Source organism: Crinia signifera, chromosome 4, assembly GCF_055691185.1.
Source record: "Crinia signifera chromosome 4, ASM5569118v1, whole genome shotgun sequence".
In the NCBI taxonomy this organism is placed as follows: Eukaryota; Metazoa; Chordata; class Amphibia; order Anura; family Myobatrachidae; genus Crinia; species Crinia signifera.
In genome coordinates, this window is record NC_139220.1 from 126,652,204 (window position 1) to 126,668,697 (window position 16,494).

The window sequence follows — 16,494 nt, forward strand, 5'->3', positions numbered from 1 at the left end:
TGGGAAAAGGTCGACATGGTTCTAGGTCGAAAGGTCATTAGTTCGACAGGTCGTTAGTTCGACAATGTCTAGGTCGACAGTCAAAAGGTCGACATTGGATTTTTCACTGTTTTATGACCTGACTGTCAACACAGTTGACATGGGCACAGTTTCAAGTGCACCGCATCCGCTCGCTATGCTTCGGGCACGGGACCTCGCTGCGCTCGGCACACTATTTTATTCTCCCACCACGCCCTAATGGATGGTAGGGTATGAAATACCACCTGTCGGCACACGTCGGCTCAAAAAACAGAGAAAAACCCCACGTCGACCTAAACATTGTCGAACTAATGACATGTCGAACTAACGACCTTTCGACCTAGACCCATGTCGACCTAATGCTGTAGACCAAATGACCGCATCCCCTATGCTCACAGTACTATTTCTCTTATACATACAGTATCAGTGATTGCGAAAACCCCCAAATATAGTGGGTCCTACCAGAATAAAGCCTCCTCTCCCCTTCTCCCAGCATGGCACATACAAAAGCCTCCTTTCCCCAACATGGCATATACCTTGAGTCAAGGGCCGACCCAAGCCTATTTTTTTTGGTAAGCAAAAACATAGATTTGGGTACCCCTAACTGTGGCTATTGTGGGTTTGGGGGAAGTATCAATTTGCCCACTCACATAAAGCAAGATACAGGCATATTAGCAAAGAGCATAATGTCGAAATAGGGACAAGAGATTAGGGTTAAGAGTTATAGTGAGCTGCAGCCTCTCTGAGGGGAGGAGGGACAAGTGGGCCAGTGACACCAGCCAGAACTCAGAGCCTGGAGTAGGCGAAAGTGACACACAGAGAGCAGCACCACGAGGCAGGAGAGGAGGAGCGAAGTCTGCAGCCGGAGTCTAGCAATAAATCCCCTTACACGACACAGCCATGCAGCCTGTAGCTTCCCTCAGTCGTTGTCGCCCCCCCCCCCCCTCCAAATCACAAACGGACCACGCACCCCCTCTTACCTCTAATTCCTGCCCGGGTCTTTCTGCACCTCTTCCCCTCTGACTCCCCTGGTCCTGGCCCCAATGCTGCTTTCAGATTATTGTGCTCTGTTCTCACTGTCACACCAGCTGCAGCTCCTTTCCCCCTGCTGAGCAGCTGCTTCTGGTGTTGGCTTCAGCTGTCTGTCGTTGTGGCACAGTGCAGGAGCCAGCTTATACGGCTTCATTGCACTGCTGCCTATAACATCTCGGTGACAGGGCCCTTTCGTTGTCGCGCCCGGCAGAGGTGTGATGCGGCCGTAAGTCACGCTGTGTCTTCACTGTGGCCGCATCACAACTGAGGGGGAAACAAATCTTTGTACCCCTGACACACATATTAACATGGACCGCACTCCAAAACGGGGGGAGCGTGTCCCAGGGGATAAAAATGAGTCCATGGTGCTCTAAAGTGGGTAAAATACTCGCTATAAAGAGTAATTGCTAACCCTGCAGTATAGTGGGGCAGATGTATTAATCCTGATAAGATACTATTTTTGCTAAAGCAGTGATAAAGTAGAATGTGATAATGCACCAGCCAATCAGCTGTGTTTGAAAAATGACAGTTAGGAGTTGATTGGCTGGTGCGTTATCACCTTTCACTTTACCAGGCTTAATACATCTGCCCCAATGTTAGATGCACTTCCTGCATTGTTTTTCACTTGGCTCATCTGTTACATTAAGTCAGTGGTTCTCAAACTCGGTCCTCAGGACCACACACAGTTCAGGTTTTCCATGTCACCCGGCAGGTGCACAGCTGCATTCATTACTCACTGACACAATTAAAAGATCCACATGTGGAGCTAATTATTTCACTTTGGATTCTGTGAGGAGACCTGCAAAACGTGCACTGTGTGGGGTCCTGAGGACCGAGTTTGAGAACATGTGCTTTAATTCCTTAGAAACGAGCAGTCTTCTCTAGGTGCCAAAACCAACAGGTATCATAAAGACACGGAAGAGATAAGGCAAGTCATGTTTTAAATAGTCCAGTGATTGTGAAACACTGTCAAAGCAATATATGAATTGCTACCAACAAGCACAGTTAGAGAAATAATATCTGTCACTGTCCACAAACCGGTTTGGGTACTGTAGTTTCACAACAGCTGGAAGGCCATAGTGTGGACATGCCTGCCCTAAGAGAAAGTGACCCCTAACTGAGGATAGAGGATTACATTGCTACGAGAGTATAGGTAACAATGATAACTTACAATGCCTTCTCATCCTCTAGTTGTTTGCTCATTTCTGCCACTTTCAGCTCCAACTGTGAGCTCAGCTGTTTCTGTAGCTGTAGATCATGCAGGCTCTGCTCGCGGCTAGCTTTTACACCTGCCAGGTCTGCTTCCAGTTTCTGAGGAAATCAAAACGCAGAAATCCTGTCATTTACTCAAAATGACCACAATCACATTTACCTATTATTGCATTGAAGCTGTGTACACACGGGGGCGATAGGGGCTGAAATCGCTGGAAATATGGTCGCTGGCGACCATATTGCCAGTGATGGAAGTGTGCCCCGGCGATAAATCGTCGGGTGCGCTCTCCCGTTTTCAGCCCCGTTCAAGTTCCTGCGACCAGCTGATTACCTCTGCAGCACCTCTCTGGTCGCTTATGAAAAGGAGACACTGAGCAATATATTGCTGAGTAAAATATCTCCCCCGTGTGTACGCACCTTTACAGTATGAACAATTAGGACCATAGCAGAGCTAAAGAATGTCCTTTGCCGCTACCCTGTAGAGGGGTCATGTAGAGAGGGCAGGGTAGTGGGGACCAGCAGGAAGAGGAGTGCTGTAACACTTAACAAGCTGTAGGATGATTGCCCGAAGCTTCGTGGCTCTACAGGCTGCCATTCCAGCACCCTACAAAGCCAAACTGCAAGTGCCATCGGGAAACATTAGTATCGCTCACACACACCAAATTAAAAGCTCCATATGCAATTGTTTCTCTTTTTGTTTACACACAATAACAAGAAATGTTTAATAAGGAATCCTAGGAATAAAATGCCATATCATTGGGTAGTGGTCAAAGCCAAAAACAGATTACATGTGTTACCTTCAAAAGAACAAGCAAGAAATCAAGCTATCACTTAACTGCACCCCCACCTAAGTCACACAGTACATAGAAAGTGTGTAGAAGTTCACAAGAACGGATACTGGTCCTTATTCTGGTTCACTCCTAAAGGCAAATTCCTTCTGAAATGGAAAAAAAACAATGTGCACTGCAGGTGGGGCAGATGTAACATGTGCAGAGAGAATTAGATTTGGGTGGGGTTATACTTCAAAGTGAGATCTATATTGCAGTGTAAGACTAAAACAACCAGTATTTTCCCTGCACAGAAACAAAATAACTCACCCAAATCTAATTCTCTCTGAAAAGTTACATTTGCCCCCCTGCAGTGCACATGGTTTTGTCCATTTGAGAAGGAATTTGCCTTTGCCATTGAACCAGTTAAGGGCCATTGTGTACAAGTGGAGAGGGGGGGAACACGCTAACATGATAGAAAACAAAATAGGGTCTACAGTAATCCACACCGGCGCTGAAACCTCTCTTCCAGCACAGTGCCATAATGGAGGAAGGACATATTCAAAAAAATTTCATCTCCTCTTTCATACAAGAAAATAGTCAAATAACTTACCTTGATCTGTCCCTCAAGTGCTTCAGCTTTCTGTTCTAAAGTGAGATGCTTTTCTTTGTACTCTTTAAAACTCTGCTCCAGCTGATTACAGTGCTCATGCTTCTCCTGTAATTTTGTTGTCACTTGTTCAAGTTGAGTATTGACTTTATTTAATTCCTATTTAGAGGAAAAAAGATCTCACTAAACAGGTTGAGTATTAAGCTTCTCAACGAACCCAAAACATACATGTTCCCATACCAATGTATGCCTCTTTGCACTAACAATGGTGCCATTACCTGTTGCTTGTCTTGCAATGCATTTTGGGCTGTATCCAAATGATTCTGTAAATCAACCCTTTGTGCAGACTTTGCAGCTTCCGCTGATAACAGCAGCTCAGTCTTTGCTTTAATCTAAAATTAGCCGGAAAATATTCACACATACTGTTACAATACACATGACGTTTTCCTAAAGAAAAGATGAAGATATATAGATAGAAGATTGTGTTTCCAGCCCTGTGTACTTTGGCATGATTTGAAGCTTTGTTCTAATACAAGATATGATCATTTAGTACAACCTCTAATGCCAAGCTGATAAAACCAGTAGAATTGAGAACCCAGGATTCAAAAAAAGGTATATGCCTGTGAGTCAACCAGAATAACCACCAAAAGTGTTAACACTTGTCTTCCTGAACAAGATCACTGGGTACACAATGGAGCAACGAGAATTCATTCCAACATTGTGGGTGACTACTGCATCGAGTGAATATTGCCATATTTGCTACGGAATCAGCTTTTAAAAAGTCTAATTTCATATAGAATTTTGGCAGGTTTCCACGGCGCTACTTCTCAAACAAATGGGATTCCGCAATATGGTGTACCCAAAAATGAAAAAAAATTTGCAATAGTGTAATATTGTTAGGTTTGATAAGTGTGATAAACTTTAACCATAATTAATAAACTCGTACCAGATGGTTATGTGTACGCATTTAAGTAGACACAAGCGTTTTTAAGTGAGGGACAGGATATTGTCACCAAGGATAAAAGACCTCTTCTTGTCTTCTCCCCACAACGAACAGTCACTCATATGAGATGGAAAAAGGACATCATGGTGCAGTATATCCAATTTATTCACTTAAAACATATAAAATACAGGGATGTGAATCTTAAGACTCTCACCATTCAGTGTTGTCCACAAGAAATTTGCAGACAAATAAAGCATGTGAGGTTATCGCTCTCAGGCGTCCCCGGATGCTGAATTCGGTAAGAGTGTCCAAAAGAAACCTTCTTCCTGTCACCAGAATTTGCCAGGCAGCCGACCGGTATCGATACCTTGCGGTATCTTCCTCAGGGCGTATGGTTCTGGCTGTTTGGGGAGGGATATTTATACCTCCCACACTTCACAATTAAAAAGGCCTAATACCAGACATAGACATACTAAATGCTAACATCCTAACAGAGAATCCCTCACTTAAAAACGCTTGTGTCTACTTAAATGCGTAGACATAACCATCTGGTACGAGTTTATTAATTATGGTTAAAGTTTATCACACTTATCAAACCTAACAATATTACACTATTGCAAATTTTTTTTCATTTTTGGGTACACCATATTGCGGAATCCCATTTGTTTGAGAAGTAGCGCCGTGGAAACCTGCCAAAACTCTTTTTGGTATTGTATGTCTATTTGTTGAATTGGTGATTCAATCTTTTTTGGAGGTGGTTACTGTGGCTGCTAATTAGCGCACGATCTTTGTAGTTTGGATCCTTTTTTCTCACATAATTTCATATAGAGCTTGAGAAAACCTTTATGTCGATAGAACATTCTTTTACAGCATAAGACATACAATTAAAGTACCATTAGTACATATAAATTGGCATAACATTTTAAAGTACCTGTAAATCTAGCTGGACCATTTTTTCTTTGCTTTCATTCAGCTGACTGGTGATCTCCTCTAGGGAGGTCTCCAGGGACTGAACATGGTCCTCTGATGCGCGGAGTTGTGACTTTTGCTCCTGGACTTGTTCATGCAAATTTTCTTGCGCTTGCTTGTGACTTTCTGACTGGTTCTTCAACTTCTCTGCCAGTTGTGATATCTATCACACATAAAAGGTCACCTTAATGGTCACTGAAGTAGCACAATGCAGTGGTTAAACTTGAACTAACAGACAATTCAGGCCACCAAAAACTTACTGATCGAGACTGGACACAGGGCCTAAAGATGGACATACATCTACAGATTGTCAGATCTGGCTGGTTGGAACAAAAACATGGTAATATCAGAATTTCAGTTTTTGGCAGTTTTCCAGCAATTCAAAGCAAATGGTCAACTGTCATTTGCGCTCACCCATTACAAGGTTTTTGTTCCAACCAGCCAGGTCAGACAATAAATCTGTAGATGTAAGGCTAGCTTTATTCATATTTGTACACAAAGCTGATGTTTTGCATACAAATATTTGGGGGAAGTGGTGTTGGCACCTCTATTCTCAGACACGCCTAGTATTGTGAAAAATCAATGCTCATCTGGGATGAGGCAACAGCGACCAACAGGTGATCCATTAAATGCCTTGCTCAGACACCTCTTGGTAAAGATTTCAAGGGTCCAAGTTCTCAAATCTATAGGCTATGTGATGGTTATTTCTTTAAAAGGTGTAATAGTACTCTAATAGCAACTAGATATTAAGTAGCAAATTAGATATTTGTTTTCATTGTATTAACTGTACTAGACAGAAAAAAATATTCAATATTAAACTATCAAGCCAGGTGAGAAAACAACCCTCCCAGAGACAGATAAATGCTATTAAGTTAAGTCCTTAAGCTGCCCATACACGCTGCTTTGTGGGCATGCTTTCCGTGCTGTACTAGCACGGATCACATTGCATGTGCATCCGTTGTGCATGCAATGCGATGCAATGTGATGAAACCTAAGTACAAACTTAGGCAAGCACATACTTTTTGTACTGTGCGATGAGGTGCCGCAGGAGCACGCACCTCAAAGCACACATTTGGTCAGCACTCATAGCAGCGTGTATGGGCTGCTATACACATATTTAGTTATAGTTTTGGAACCAATTCCATTATTCAGCTAAAATTTGGTTTGAACGTTTGCATGCACAACATGGAACATTAGTACATATGCAGGAACAATTGCATCAGAAATGTTTCAATTGCAATTTTGCCGTCATAAACAAACCCCACTGTGATGTTTGTTTGGAGAACAATGGTATTTCTATATTTAACATAGGTTAACCTAAGGGAACCACATTTGCAGTTAGTTTCCATATTTATCTGTCTTCCGGACATATACCTGTTCCTGAAGAGTGTGGTTCTTCTCTTGTAGTTGGTTGAGGACAGCAGTCTCTCCTTCTCCTGCTTGAATTTTGGCACAAAGGTCTTCCCTCTCCTTCTCAAGTACAGAGATATTCTTTTTGCTTTTTTCCAGCAAGGCCTCAAGATTTTGAATTTTTTGGTCTTTGTCCCCAATCTGACGTAATACTTGTTCCAAATCATTCTGCATTAAGACATAAGTGAAGTTTATAGTAAAAGAAAAATAAAATAGAAGACAACTGATGATTTTATTTGGCTAGTGACATAACAAAATTGCAAAGAATACTAGAAAAAGTTAAAACCGCAGTTTAATTATTACAGTACATTAAACCAAATACAGAAAAAGTATGCACACACAAAAGCTTCGGCCGGGACATCAACTATTTCCGGCTTTTCTCGGCAGAATGAGCCCGACAGCTTCTGAAGTCGGCACGTTCTGCCGAGAACCCCTGTTCAATGCTGTCGGGGAAGACAGCATTGAATAGGGCCCCTCAGCCATCTCCCCCATCGGAAGATGGCTGCGGGAGCACTACAGCCATTGAATACCCCCTAAGGCTAATGACACAGACATTTCTGTTCCTGTGTTTCTTGCGCTCAGTTTCACTCTTACCCAAGTGCAAATACAGCTCGTTCTCCTCCAGAAACCAAATGGTTGTTATTTTTCAACCACAATCTCTTCCTGGCATTAAAAATAAGAAAAAAAGGGCCCTCTTCTTTGGAGCCAAGAGACCAAGAAAATGTCCAAAGATCAGATCACATTCACTCTTAAATTGTCATGATGACAAGGACCCTCACTAGTCTTTAGATTTAGGTAAAACAGCAGACATCCATGTTGAAATGGTCAGTGTAACAATCTTCTAGGCCAGTCCAGAGCAACCACAATAACCAAAAATGCCCTGTCTTCTTACCATTGTTTGAAAAAAAAGCAGCAATGATATGTGGAGAAAACAGGTAAATCGGTACTTGTTTCCTAGCACGGCCACACCAATTTACATCGGGGTGGCCGTGTCGTAAAAATCACGTCGATCGCATCGCATGCGATGCGATCGACCGACCCGATTTTTTTGATTGAATCAAATGTAAATCGGGTCCCTGGGACCCGATTTTACATTGGATTCAATGTAAAATAGTCCCTAGACCCACAAATTGTACTACGTAAACCCCACCCCACGATAGACGCCAACCCGAAGCGTGGCGAGCGCAGCGAGCCCGCGAGGGGCGGCGGTGCGCGTCCTCCGACCTTTTCATTCCCCTACTATCCACGTCGGCGTGGAGTTGAGAATATATAGTGTGGCGAGCGCAGCGAGCCACCGAGCCCCGCGAGGGGACGCATATAACTTCACAGGTATACGCGTCCGCTCGCCACACTTCGGGCTCGGTGGCTCGCTGCGCTCGCCACACTATGTATTCTCAACTCCAGCCCGACGTGGATAGTAGGGGAATGAAAAGGTCGGAGGACGCGCACCGCTGCGCTCGCCACGCTACGGGTTGGCGTCTATCGTGGGGTGACGACGGGGCCATATATAATGTGAAATGGGTCATATTGGCCCATTTCACATTTTTTTCAATGTGAGATGGACTTAATCAAGTCCATCTCATCTTGTGCCATTGTAATGGCACAAGACCGACGCGATGCTCACGATTTCAATGTTAAAAAATATTTAAACATTGAAGCCTATGGCAAAATCGGGTGCATCGCGTCGGGACCAATGTTAATGGTCCCGACCGACGCGATGCCCCCAATTTTGTACCTTTGCCGGCAAAATGGACCTGACTTCAAAGGAAATCGGGTCCATCATGGGGATCGTGTACCTTAACTTAAAGGTACACGATCCCCACGATTGTGGCCGTGCTAGGAAACAAGTACCGGTAAATCAAATGAAAAAGCAAAGCGATCAACATGGTGCTTACCAAAACACCCTTTTGGATCCCATGATCTGGAGCAGAAATGCTCCACCTTGTGCTTCTACAAAGAGACCGTTGTGTTGGCATCTGACTGACACTATCAATCAACAATCTGTAGAAAGACTACTGGGATGATATACCATTCCCTGGGTTGAAAGGCCTGCCAAGAAAATCTGCTTTATTATTTCTAGCCTTGGAATAAGTACTACCGAGATAGCTAGAACATTCTGTTCTATTACAATATTTTGTAATTACTTTGATAGCAATGTATCTCTTGACGCCTGCCTGATGGTTAAGGGACATCACTTATAAGGATCTGTATGGCATGTTTACAAATATTGTGGCTTAACTTAGTATTGCTTGTATTAGCACATTTATCAGGTGCTTTAACTACAGTATGTCTGACACCAAATATCTTGAAATGGCACCGGACACAGTGTCCCAACCTTAGCCAACAATGCTGGCTTCCATTGTGTCTTTAGTATATTCCCAAATGGAAAAGGAGCAACTCTTATCCAGGATGCCGGCTCTTAGCCAATAGAGGAGTGAATGACAAACCTTTGGTGAAAGACATAAGAAATTGCCTGAACAAATTATCGGATGACTTGTTCCATTTCTAAATGATCTGAACCTATAATTGAGTGGAACTGCGCAAACTGCACAGATCTGAAGACAGATACAATCTTTGCTAAAGATATTCAAGCCAACATTATGAGACATCTGTCTGTGAAAGCTAAATGAAACATCTAAAGAAAGCATTGTGTGCTCTAGTCAAATAAAACCTATGGTGGGCATCAAATGAAGAGGAACCATAACTGCCATGATCTTCATGAACCTCCTAGACGCAGTATGCAAGCCAAAGGGTATAGCTCAAAGTTAGAAAATGAGGAGGCTGAATGGTAGTCCTGATAATACACTGATGTCCTTCCCAAATAGGTATATGGTAGTATGCATCCTTAATTCATTTGACACCATTAAATTCTGTTCCATTCAATTTAAAACAGACTTTAGGGACTCCAACTTGATCCTGTCAACTTGAAGCAGGATGTTTTGTGTTAACGCTGGATGCTTTGTCTGAACCAAGAGGCGACTTGATTAAAAACCCATGCCCTTCCTTTCTTTTGAAAATAAGAAGAATGCCCCGAGGAGACTGGATGGCATGCAGCAGAGTAACATTTTTTTTTGCCAACTAGTTAACCCAAGCAAAGATGGTACAGTTCAAGTTCCAAGAGAAACAGTACTCTGGGATATGGAACTACCCTTAGCTGCGTCAAAGAGATGTCTCGAACTCCAAGCATAGATGGAACCAATTAAGGTACTTTTGTATTATCTGGGCTCCCATGTTAAATGCATTTTTTCATACCCCTACTATCCAACTACGCATGGAGTTGATTTTATATAGTGTGGCGAGCGCAGCGAGCCACCGTGCCCGAAGCGTGGCGAGCGCAGCGATCCCCGCGAGGGGACGCGGTCTCATAAGAAAAACGGGAGCCCAGATATTACATAAGTACCCCAATTAACTTTATTGCAATTAAAGCAACATAACTTATTGAGATTATTTAAAAAAACACTTTACATTAATTTAACATTAAAATAGTAAAACAAAATAATATAGATTTGGTAATGTTTACATGCACAAAAAAATAGCTTATTTTACGGAATAGGCATGTGCACTTTTTACCCATACTATTTTAAACCGCATCTGACAATGTATTTTTGACTATTTAACTAGCACTAATGCATCTAGGTCACCCTGCTGCGTCTGCCTGGGGCAAAAATTTCCTCCTCCTGCTACAGCCCTCAGGGAGTATTGTTGCAATCTGTGACTGCCTTCATTATAAGAAATCGCACCCCAGAATGGCTTGTAGGTGCCCACTGGGGCACATGTGCCGGAACTATGTGCTAGAAGGGGAACATAGAGTAGTTCCCCCTTCCAGCATAACTACTGTATGCTGCTCTATGCATGTGATGAGAACCAGCTTCAGCAAGGGAAAACTGAAAAAATATATACATATACATAAAGCGGAGTCCCAAATGCGCACAAGCACTAGTGCGAATAACTGTTCAAATTAGGTCCATAATTTGACCGTGCAGTGCAGCTCTCTCCACGCGGGCCCAACCACGAGCTCCAGATCCCGATGCAAATGTGAAAGAAGAAGCGCACAATGAGCCAATCCAAACACTTTACTTGGGTAAATAAAAGCTCACATACATGGGGTTAAGGTAAATCAGTTTGCCAGCATAAGAAATAACCACTGGAGATACAGAAAGTGCAGGGAGACCGGGACCGGCCTTATGTCACTGCTGCACACACCTTGATATGGACAGAGAGCCTCAATGCTAAAGTTGGAAGCCATGCACAACGCGTTTCAGGTCTTAGTCAGGGGGTGCCAATATATATAAAATCAAGATGATGAATATTCGCCTCTAAACATAACAGTAAGTGACATGTGATAGCCTTATTCCACTTTCCACATTATTAGTAGCCCCTATCACCTAGATAGTGATGGGCTACCAATAATGTGGAGAGTGAAATGTGATCTCACCCATACAGTATATCAAAGTCACACATTAAAGTACAGCATAGTACAGATAGCGTCCAAATCCCAACTTTGCAATTACACAGTAATATATTGTTCCACTCAGTCCTGCTCTATATGTAGGGTGTAATTAAATGCAGTTGAGACACCTCAGTGTTAGTGCAGTGGGAACACTGCTCCTGCCTAGTCAAAGATGAATCTGTAGCTAAAAACTCACCACTGGTTAAGCAGGTAACTTCTGGTGTGTGCTGATGGTATACAGATAAGGTGGCAAGGTCCATATCAATACCGAAAACACAGCCCTTAGCAGTAACAGCAAAATATTAATGAAGCACTGTAACCATCTGATATTCCAAGAGAGCTCTAGCAGCACAGTCTGGCTGCGTTACCACTCCGAGGTCCTCTACTGGCCTGCGGCTAGTTCATTTGCCGTGTCTGTGGGTGCTCTTCTTTCACAAAGATATTGGTAGAAGGTACAAGGATGTTTTAAACAAATGGAAAGTATCCTCTGTATTCCTCAAATGGTTACTAAGTTCCTGGGCTCAGAATTACAGCAGAAGTGGACAGTTTAATAAGCTACCGAAATAGTTTGATACGTTTCTGACAGTTCCAAACAAAACACGGAAGACCCATTCTTATTTCTTGATTTGTATTTTCAGCTTATTGCCCCTATAATCTATAGTTCCTGTGTACTCATTTACATTACCTGGGCTTCCCTCAGTTTAGAAGTAGTGGTCTGCTGAAGAGTTTGCTGCTCCTGGTGCTGCTGTCTTATCTTCTCCAGTTGATGCTGTAGGTCAGTTGTTGTAGAGGTTCTCTCTTTCAGCTAAAGAAACAGACAAAGCAGCAGACTTAAAAATGTCAACCTAAACTTAGTAATGTACTCTATGAGCAATAAAGAAAAGTCCTGCTTTTGTTATTGATCAATCACCACTGAAGTGTTGGCGACTAAATTACCCAGGAGACAATTGGGGTGGTTACAGCGCTTATTAACCTTTTGTATGTGGGGCAGCTTAACTTGAGTTGTCTGTGCTCAAAAATAGTATAAAATAGAGGTTTAAGTTAAGCGCTCTCCTTTGTGTGTGTAAATGAGTGACAAGATGCTGATAATGTGAAATCAAAAATGTTTTTTATTTTATAGTTGCAAACAAATGTACATATGAAATCAGGGTCAATGGTGAAAGCTTTGAATGAGCCCCTGTGGGGGAATTGGGGTGCCAGCAGGCCCCTTTCTACCATAAGCCTAGCAGGCTTATGTCTCATACAGGTGGGGGTGGTGTGGGGGCTGCCAGTGATAAGCCCTTGCGGGTGTAAGGGGTCATCAGAACCCTTTAACCATAAGCCAGCAGGCTTATGTCTTATGTAAGCAGATGAGTGTGGTAGGGAAAAGGGGTTGTGATGGGGCGAGTGGAAGTACAGTCCAGAGCAGCAACAACAATAGCAGGGGCTGGAGGCAAAGTCACTTGATCTCTGTGTGGGTTGTGCTGGGTGGCGGCGTCCCGCTCCCAGGTATCTTACCCAGCTGATCCTCTTGCAGAGTGGTACGCAACGGTGCTATGCTGAGGTCCCGGGTTGCCTGTACCAGTCCGATGTGAAGGATGTTCACCCGGCTGGCTGAGAAGTGTGTGGCCGCTCCGCTGGAAGTGCGGCCTGCTCGGACGCTACTTCCGGGTTGTCGCGGTGAAGTCACCGGGGGACAGAGCGCTCGACTCCGGCTTGGAGGAGGCTTCGTTCTGTGCGGTATTTGATGCTTGAAGTGCTGTGAGATGGGTTTTGTAATGTCCAACGCGTTTCAGCCACTGGGGCCTTTGTCAAGGATCCTTGACAAAGGCCCCAGTGGCTGAAACGCGTTGGTAATTACAAAACCCATCTCACAGCACTTCAAGCATCAAATACCGCACAGAACGAAGTCTCCTCCAAGCCGGAGTCGAGCGCTCGGTCCCCCGGTGACTTCACCGCGACAACCCGGAAGTAGCGTCCGAGCAGGCCGCACTTCCAGCGGAGCGGCCACACACTTCTCAGCCAGCCGGGTGAACATCCTTCACATCGGACTGGTACAGGCAACCCGGGACCTCAGCATAGCACCGTTGCGTACCACTCTGCAAGAGGATCAGCTGGGTAAGATACCTGGGAGCGGGACGCCGCCACCCAGCACAACCCACACAGAGATCAAGTGACTTTGCCTCCAGCCCCTGCTATTGTTGTTGCTGCTCTGGACTGTACTTCCACTCGCCCCATCACAACCCCTTTTCCCTACCACACTCATCTGCTTACATAAGACATAAGCCTGCTGGCTTATGGTTAAAGGGTTCTGATGACCCCTTACACCCGCAAGGGCTTATCACTGGCAGCCCCCACACCACCCCCACCTGTATGAGACATAAGCCTGCTAGGCTTATGGTAGAAAGGGGCCTGCTGGCACCCCAATTCCCCCACAGGGGCTCATTCAAAGCTTTCACCATTGACCCTGATTTCATATGTACATTTGTTTGCAACTATAAAATAAAAAACATTTTTGATTTCACATTATCAGCATCTTGTCACTCATTTACACACACAAAGGAGAGCACTTAACTTAAACCTCTATTTTAGACTAAATTACCCAGAATACAAGGGGACAATGGTGCTATTCTCTAAGCGGTTAACGTAACTGGCATAAATTGTGGCCGCAAAGGCGAGAAAGTACAGAATAATTTGCCATAAATCACAAATTGTATTACTAAAATGTATAAAAAGGTTCATTTACACTGACCCAGATTTTATCTGTTAAACATACTATCTATGTAACTCGGTATTCAAAGGGAACAGATGTAGCCGAACTTAGAATTCTGCTTTGGAATAATATAATTATGTGGTAGAAACAAATATAGAAAAATATGTTGCCTTAGAATGTTAAACACTTTACAGAAGGTGAAAGGTACAGACATTCAGAGGCAGGCAGCAGCTAGAAATATAAATGCAGAGCAAACATCCAGACCTGCTCCTCAGCACGTGAGAGCTTGAGCTGCAAATCCGCCACCTGCTGCTCCTTGTCCATCAGTTTCTCAGCAGACAGCTGTCTCTGCTCCTTCAGCCTGCCATGAGCTTCCCCTAGCTGGCGCTCTGTCTCCAGCAACTTGCTGTGGAGCTAAAGCACAGACGTAAGAGATGTGCCAGGTACTTTCCATTGATTAATGGCATGTGAACAACATTGTCATGTTACTACAGCTTACATTAAATTACATTTCAGTCATAAACAGCAACTCAAAACTTCACTAAACACAGCAGTAAAATACCTGCAGAACACTTTAAGGTTAACTTTCTCTTACATGGATGTTTTGTTAGTACAGTTATCAACCAACACTACAGGATTTATGGGTATTCTCAGATTACGCTACATTGATACACAGGAAGGAATATCACAGACGCGAAAAAGGACACTACTTCTACAAGCTTTGGAACATGAAGAGGACAGAATCATATGTAGAAGTCAAGCCTAAACAGACATTGAAGGGCAGCTAATGCTAAAAAGATACTACTGATGTGTGAGAGAAAAGGGTGAAGCTTTTTGTATTGGTATGGAATCCATATGGAATCATTTGGCTTAATTATACTTCCATGATGTAGTAATGCCAGTAAGAAAGTCTTAAGCCGGCCATACATTAGAACGACCAGTATACGATGCAAATCGTATGCAGGTCATCGTAAGTGCTATAAAACCTATATGATCTGCTTATGACAGCAAGCAAACCGACTGATCAACTGTATGATCCGTATGATCTCTCAACCTGCAGGGATCGTGCACTGTACGTATCTGTACAGTGCACGATCCCTGCAGGTTGAGAGACAGCACGTTGTGCACACAATTGATATTGCGACTCTTCGAAATCATGCTTTCATATAGATATTGTTCTAATGTATGGCCAGCTTAATACTGTAATTTGCCCTTTTTGTAGCTACATTCCAATTAAAACAATGAAACACAACAATACTTTGTCTAGCTGCACAAAATGCATCATGACCTGTTTGACAGTACAATGCTATATTTTTATGAAAAACATAGATGCTGTGATTCAGACAGAGGGCAGCGATGGTAAATCATTGCCCCTTCGCTTTACAGGAGAGGTAATTACCACAGACCAGCTATACTAAACTCAGACTACAGCAGTGGAGCATTGGGCTATTATCAAGTCATTTCCATCAATATACTGTGAGACTTGAATCCTGCTTCTATTATCAGCTAATTGAACATTCACACTTATAGAAACATTGTGGGGGAAATTTACTAAGATGTGTATTCTACTTCACATGTGATGTTGCAATGGGCAACCAATCAGATCCTTTGAGACTACTTGAACCAATGGCTTATAGTGGCTGCCCTAGATCAGTGGCCAGGGAACAGGGGTAAATTACCCCAAATGGGGTAAAAATTAAATTTATATAAATCTATATGCATGCCCAGCTGTGTCTAGGCAGCGAGACCATCCATTACCCACAGGAATTTTATTTCATTGCCTATAGAACCTCAAAGTCTGCCCGCTTCTTCAGTAGAGTGGACTAGTTGCTGCGCCATCTCGGCAGCACGCAGTCTGTACTGCCTCTGCGGTGCAGAGTTTCTTTGCCTTGTTATAGGCTCCTGTCATGGTATACCCATCTCTAGTCTAGGGGAAATAATTTGCACTATATTATCTTGAAATACTGACACTAATAGTTGCCTGGACGTCCACTTTATCAATGGCTATACCACATACAGGGCCAGATGCACTAAGCTTCAAAAGTGATAAAATGGAGAGTGATAAACAACTAACTAATCAGCTCCTACCTGACAATTTTCAAAGACAGTCTGTGACATGGCAGGCAGGAGCTGATTGGCTGTCTGTTTTGGTTTTGATGCTGGACAACTTCTCTTCTGGCCACCATACAATACCAACAAGGTTATTGGACCTGTGCACTTCATGAGTCATATGATAAAGGTCCTCAATAAAGCGCAACTTACAGAGCATTGGGAACCCTCCTCTTTCTGAGACTTACTCCAGTATAAAGCCAGACTCACACGTTATGACATGGATTCTGGAGACCAATTTTGGGTAGAAAGGAAGGTTTAATTCAAAGAAGAGCTCTGTTT

General features: G+C 43.4%; 1 protein-coding gene across 3 annotated transcripts in view; it reads right to left on the bottom strand.

Moving 5' to 3' along the window:
• Window positions 1-16,494, bottom strand: part of EEA1 (early endosome antigen 1) — an 87,834-nt gene that overhangs the window by 26,907 nt on the left and 44,433 nt on the right. For all 3 annotated transcript variants that reach the window (XM_083182393.1, XM_083182394.1, XM_083182395.1), the window contains 7 exons: window positions 14,368-14,517; window positions 12,097-12,216; window positions 6,926-7,129; window positions 5,514-5,714; window positions 3,918-4,031; window positions 3,643-3,798; window positions 2,222-2,361 (listed from right to left, as the gene is read on the bottom strand). In XM_083182393.1, the coding sequence (XP_083038519.1) occupies window positions 2,222-2,361; window positions 3,643-3,798; window positions 3,918-4,031; window positions 5,514-5,714; window positions 6,926-7,129; window positions 12,097-12,216; window positions 14,368-14,517 (1,085 nt within the window). The remainder of the gene's footprint in view (window positions 1-2,221; window positions 2,362-3,642; window positions 3,799-3,917; window positions 4,032-5,513; window positions 5,715-6,925; window positions 7,130-12,096; window positions 12,217-14,367; window positions 14,518-16,494) is intronic.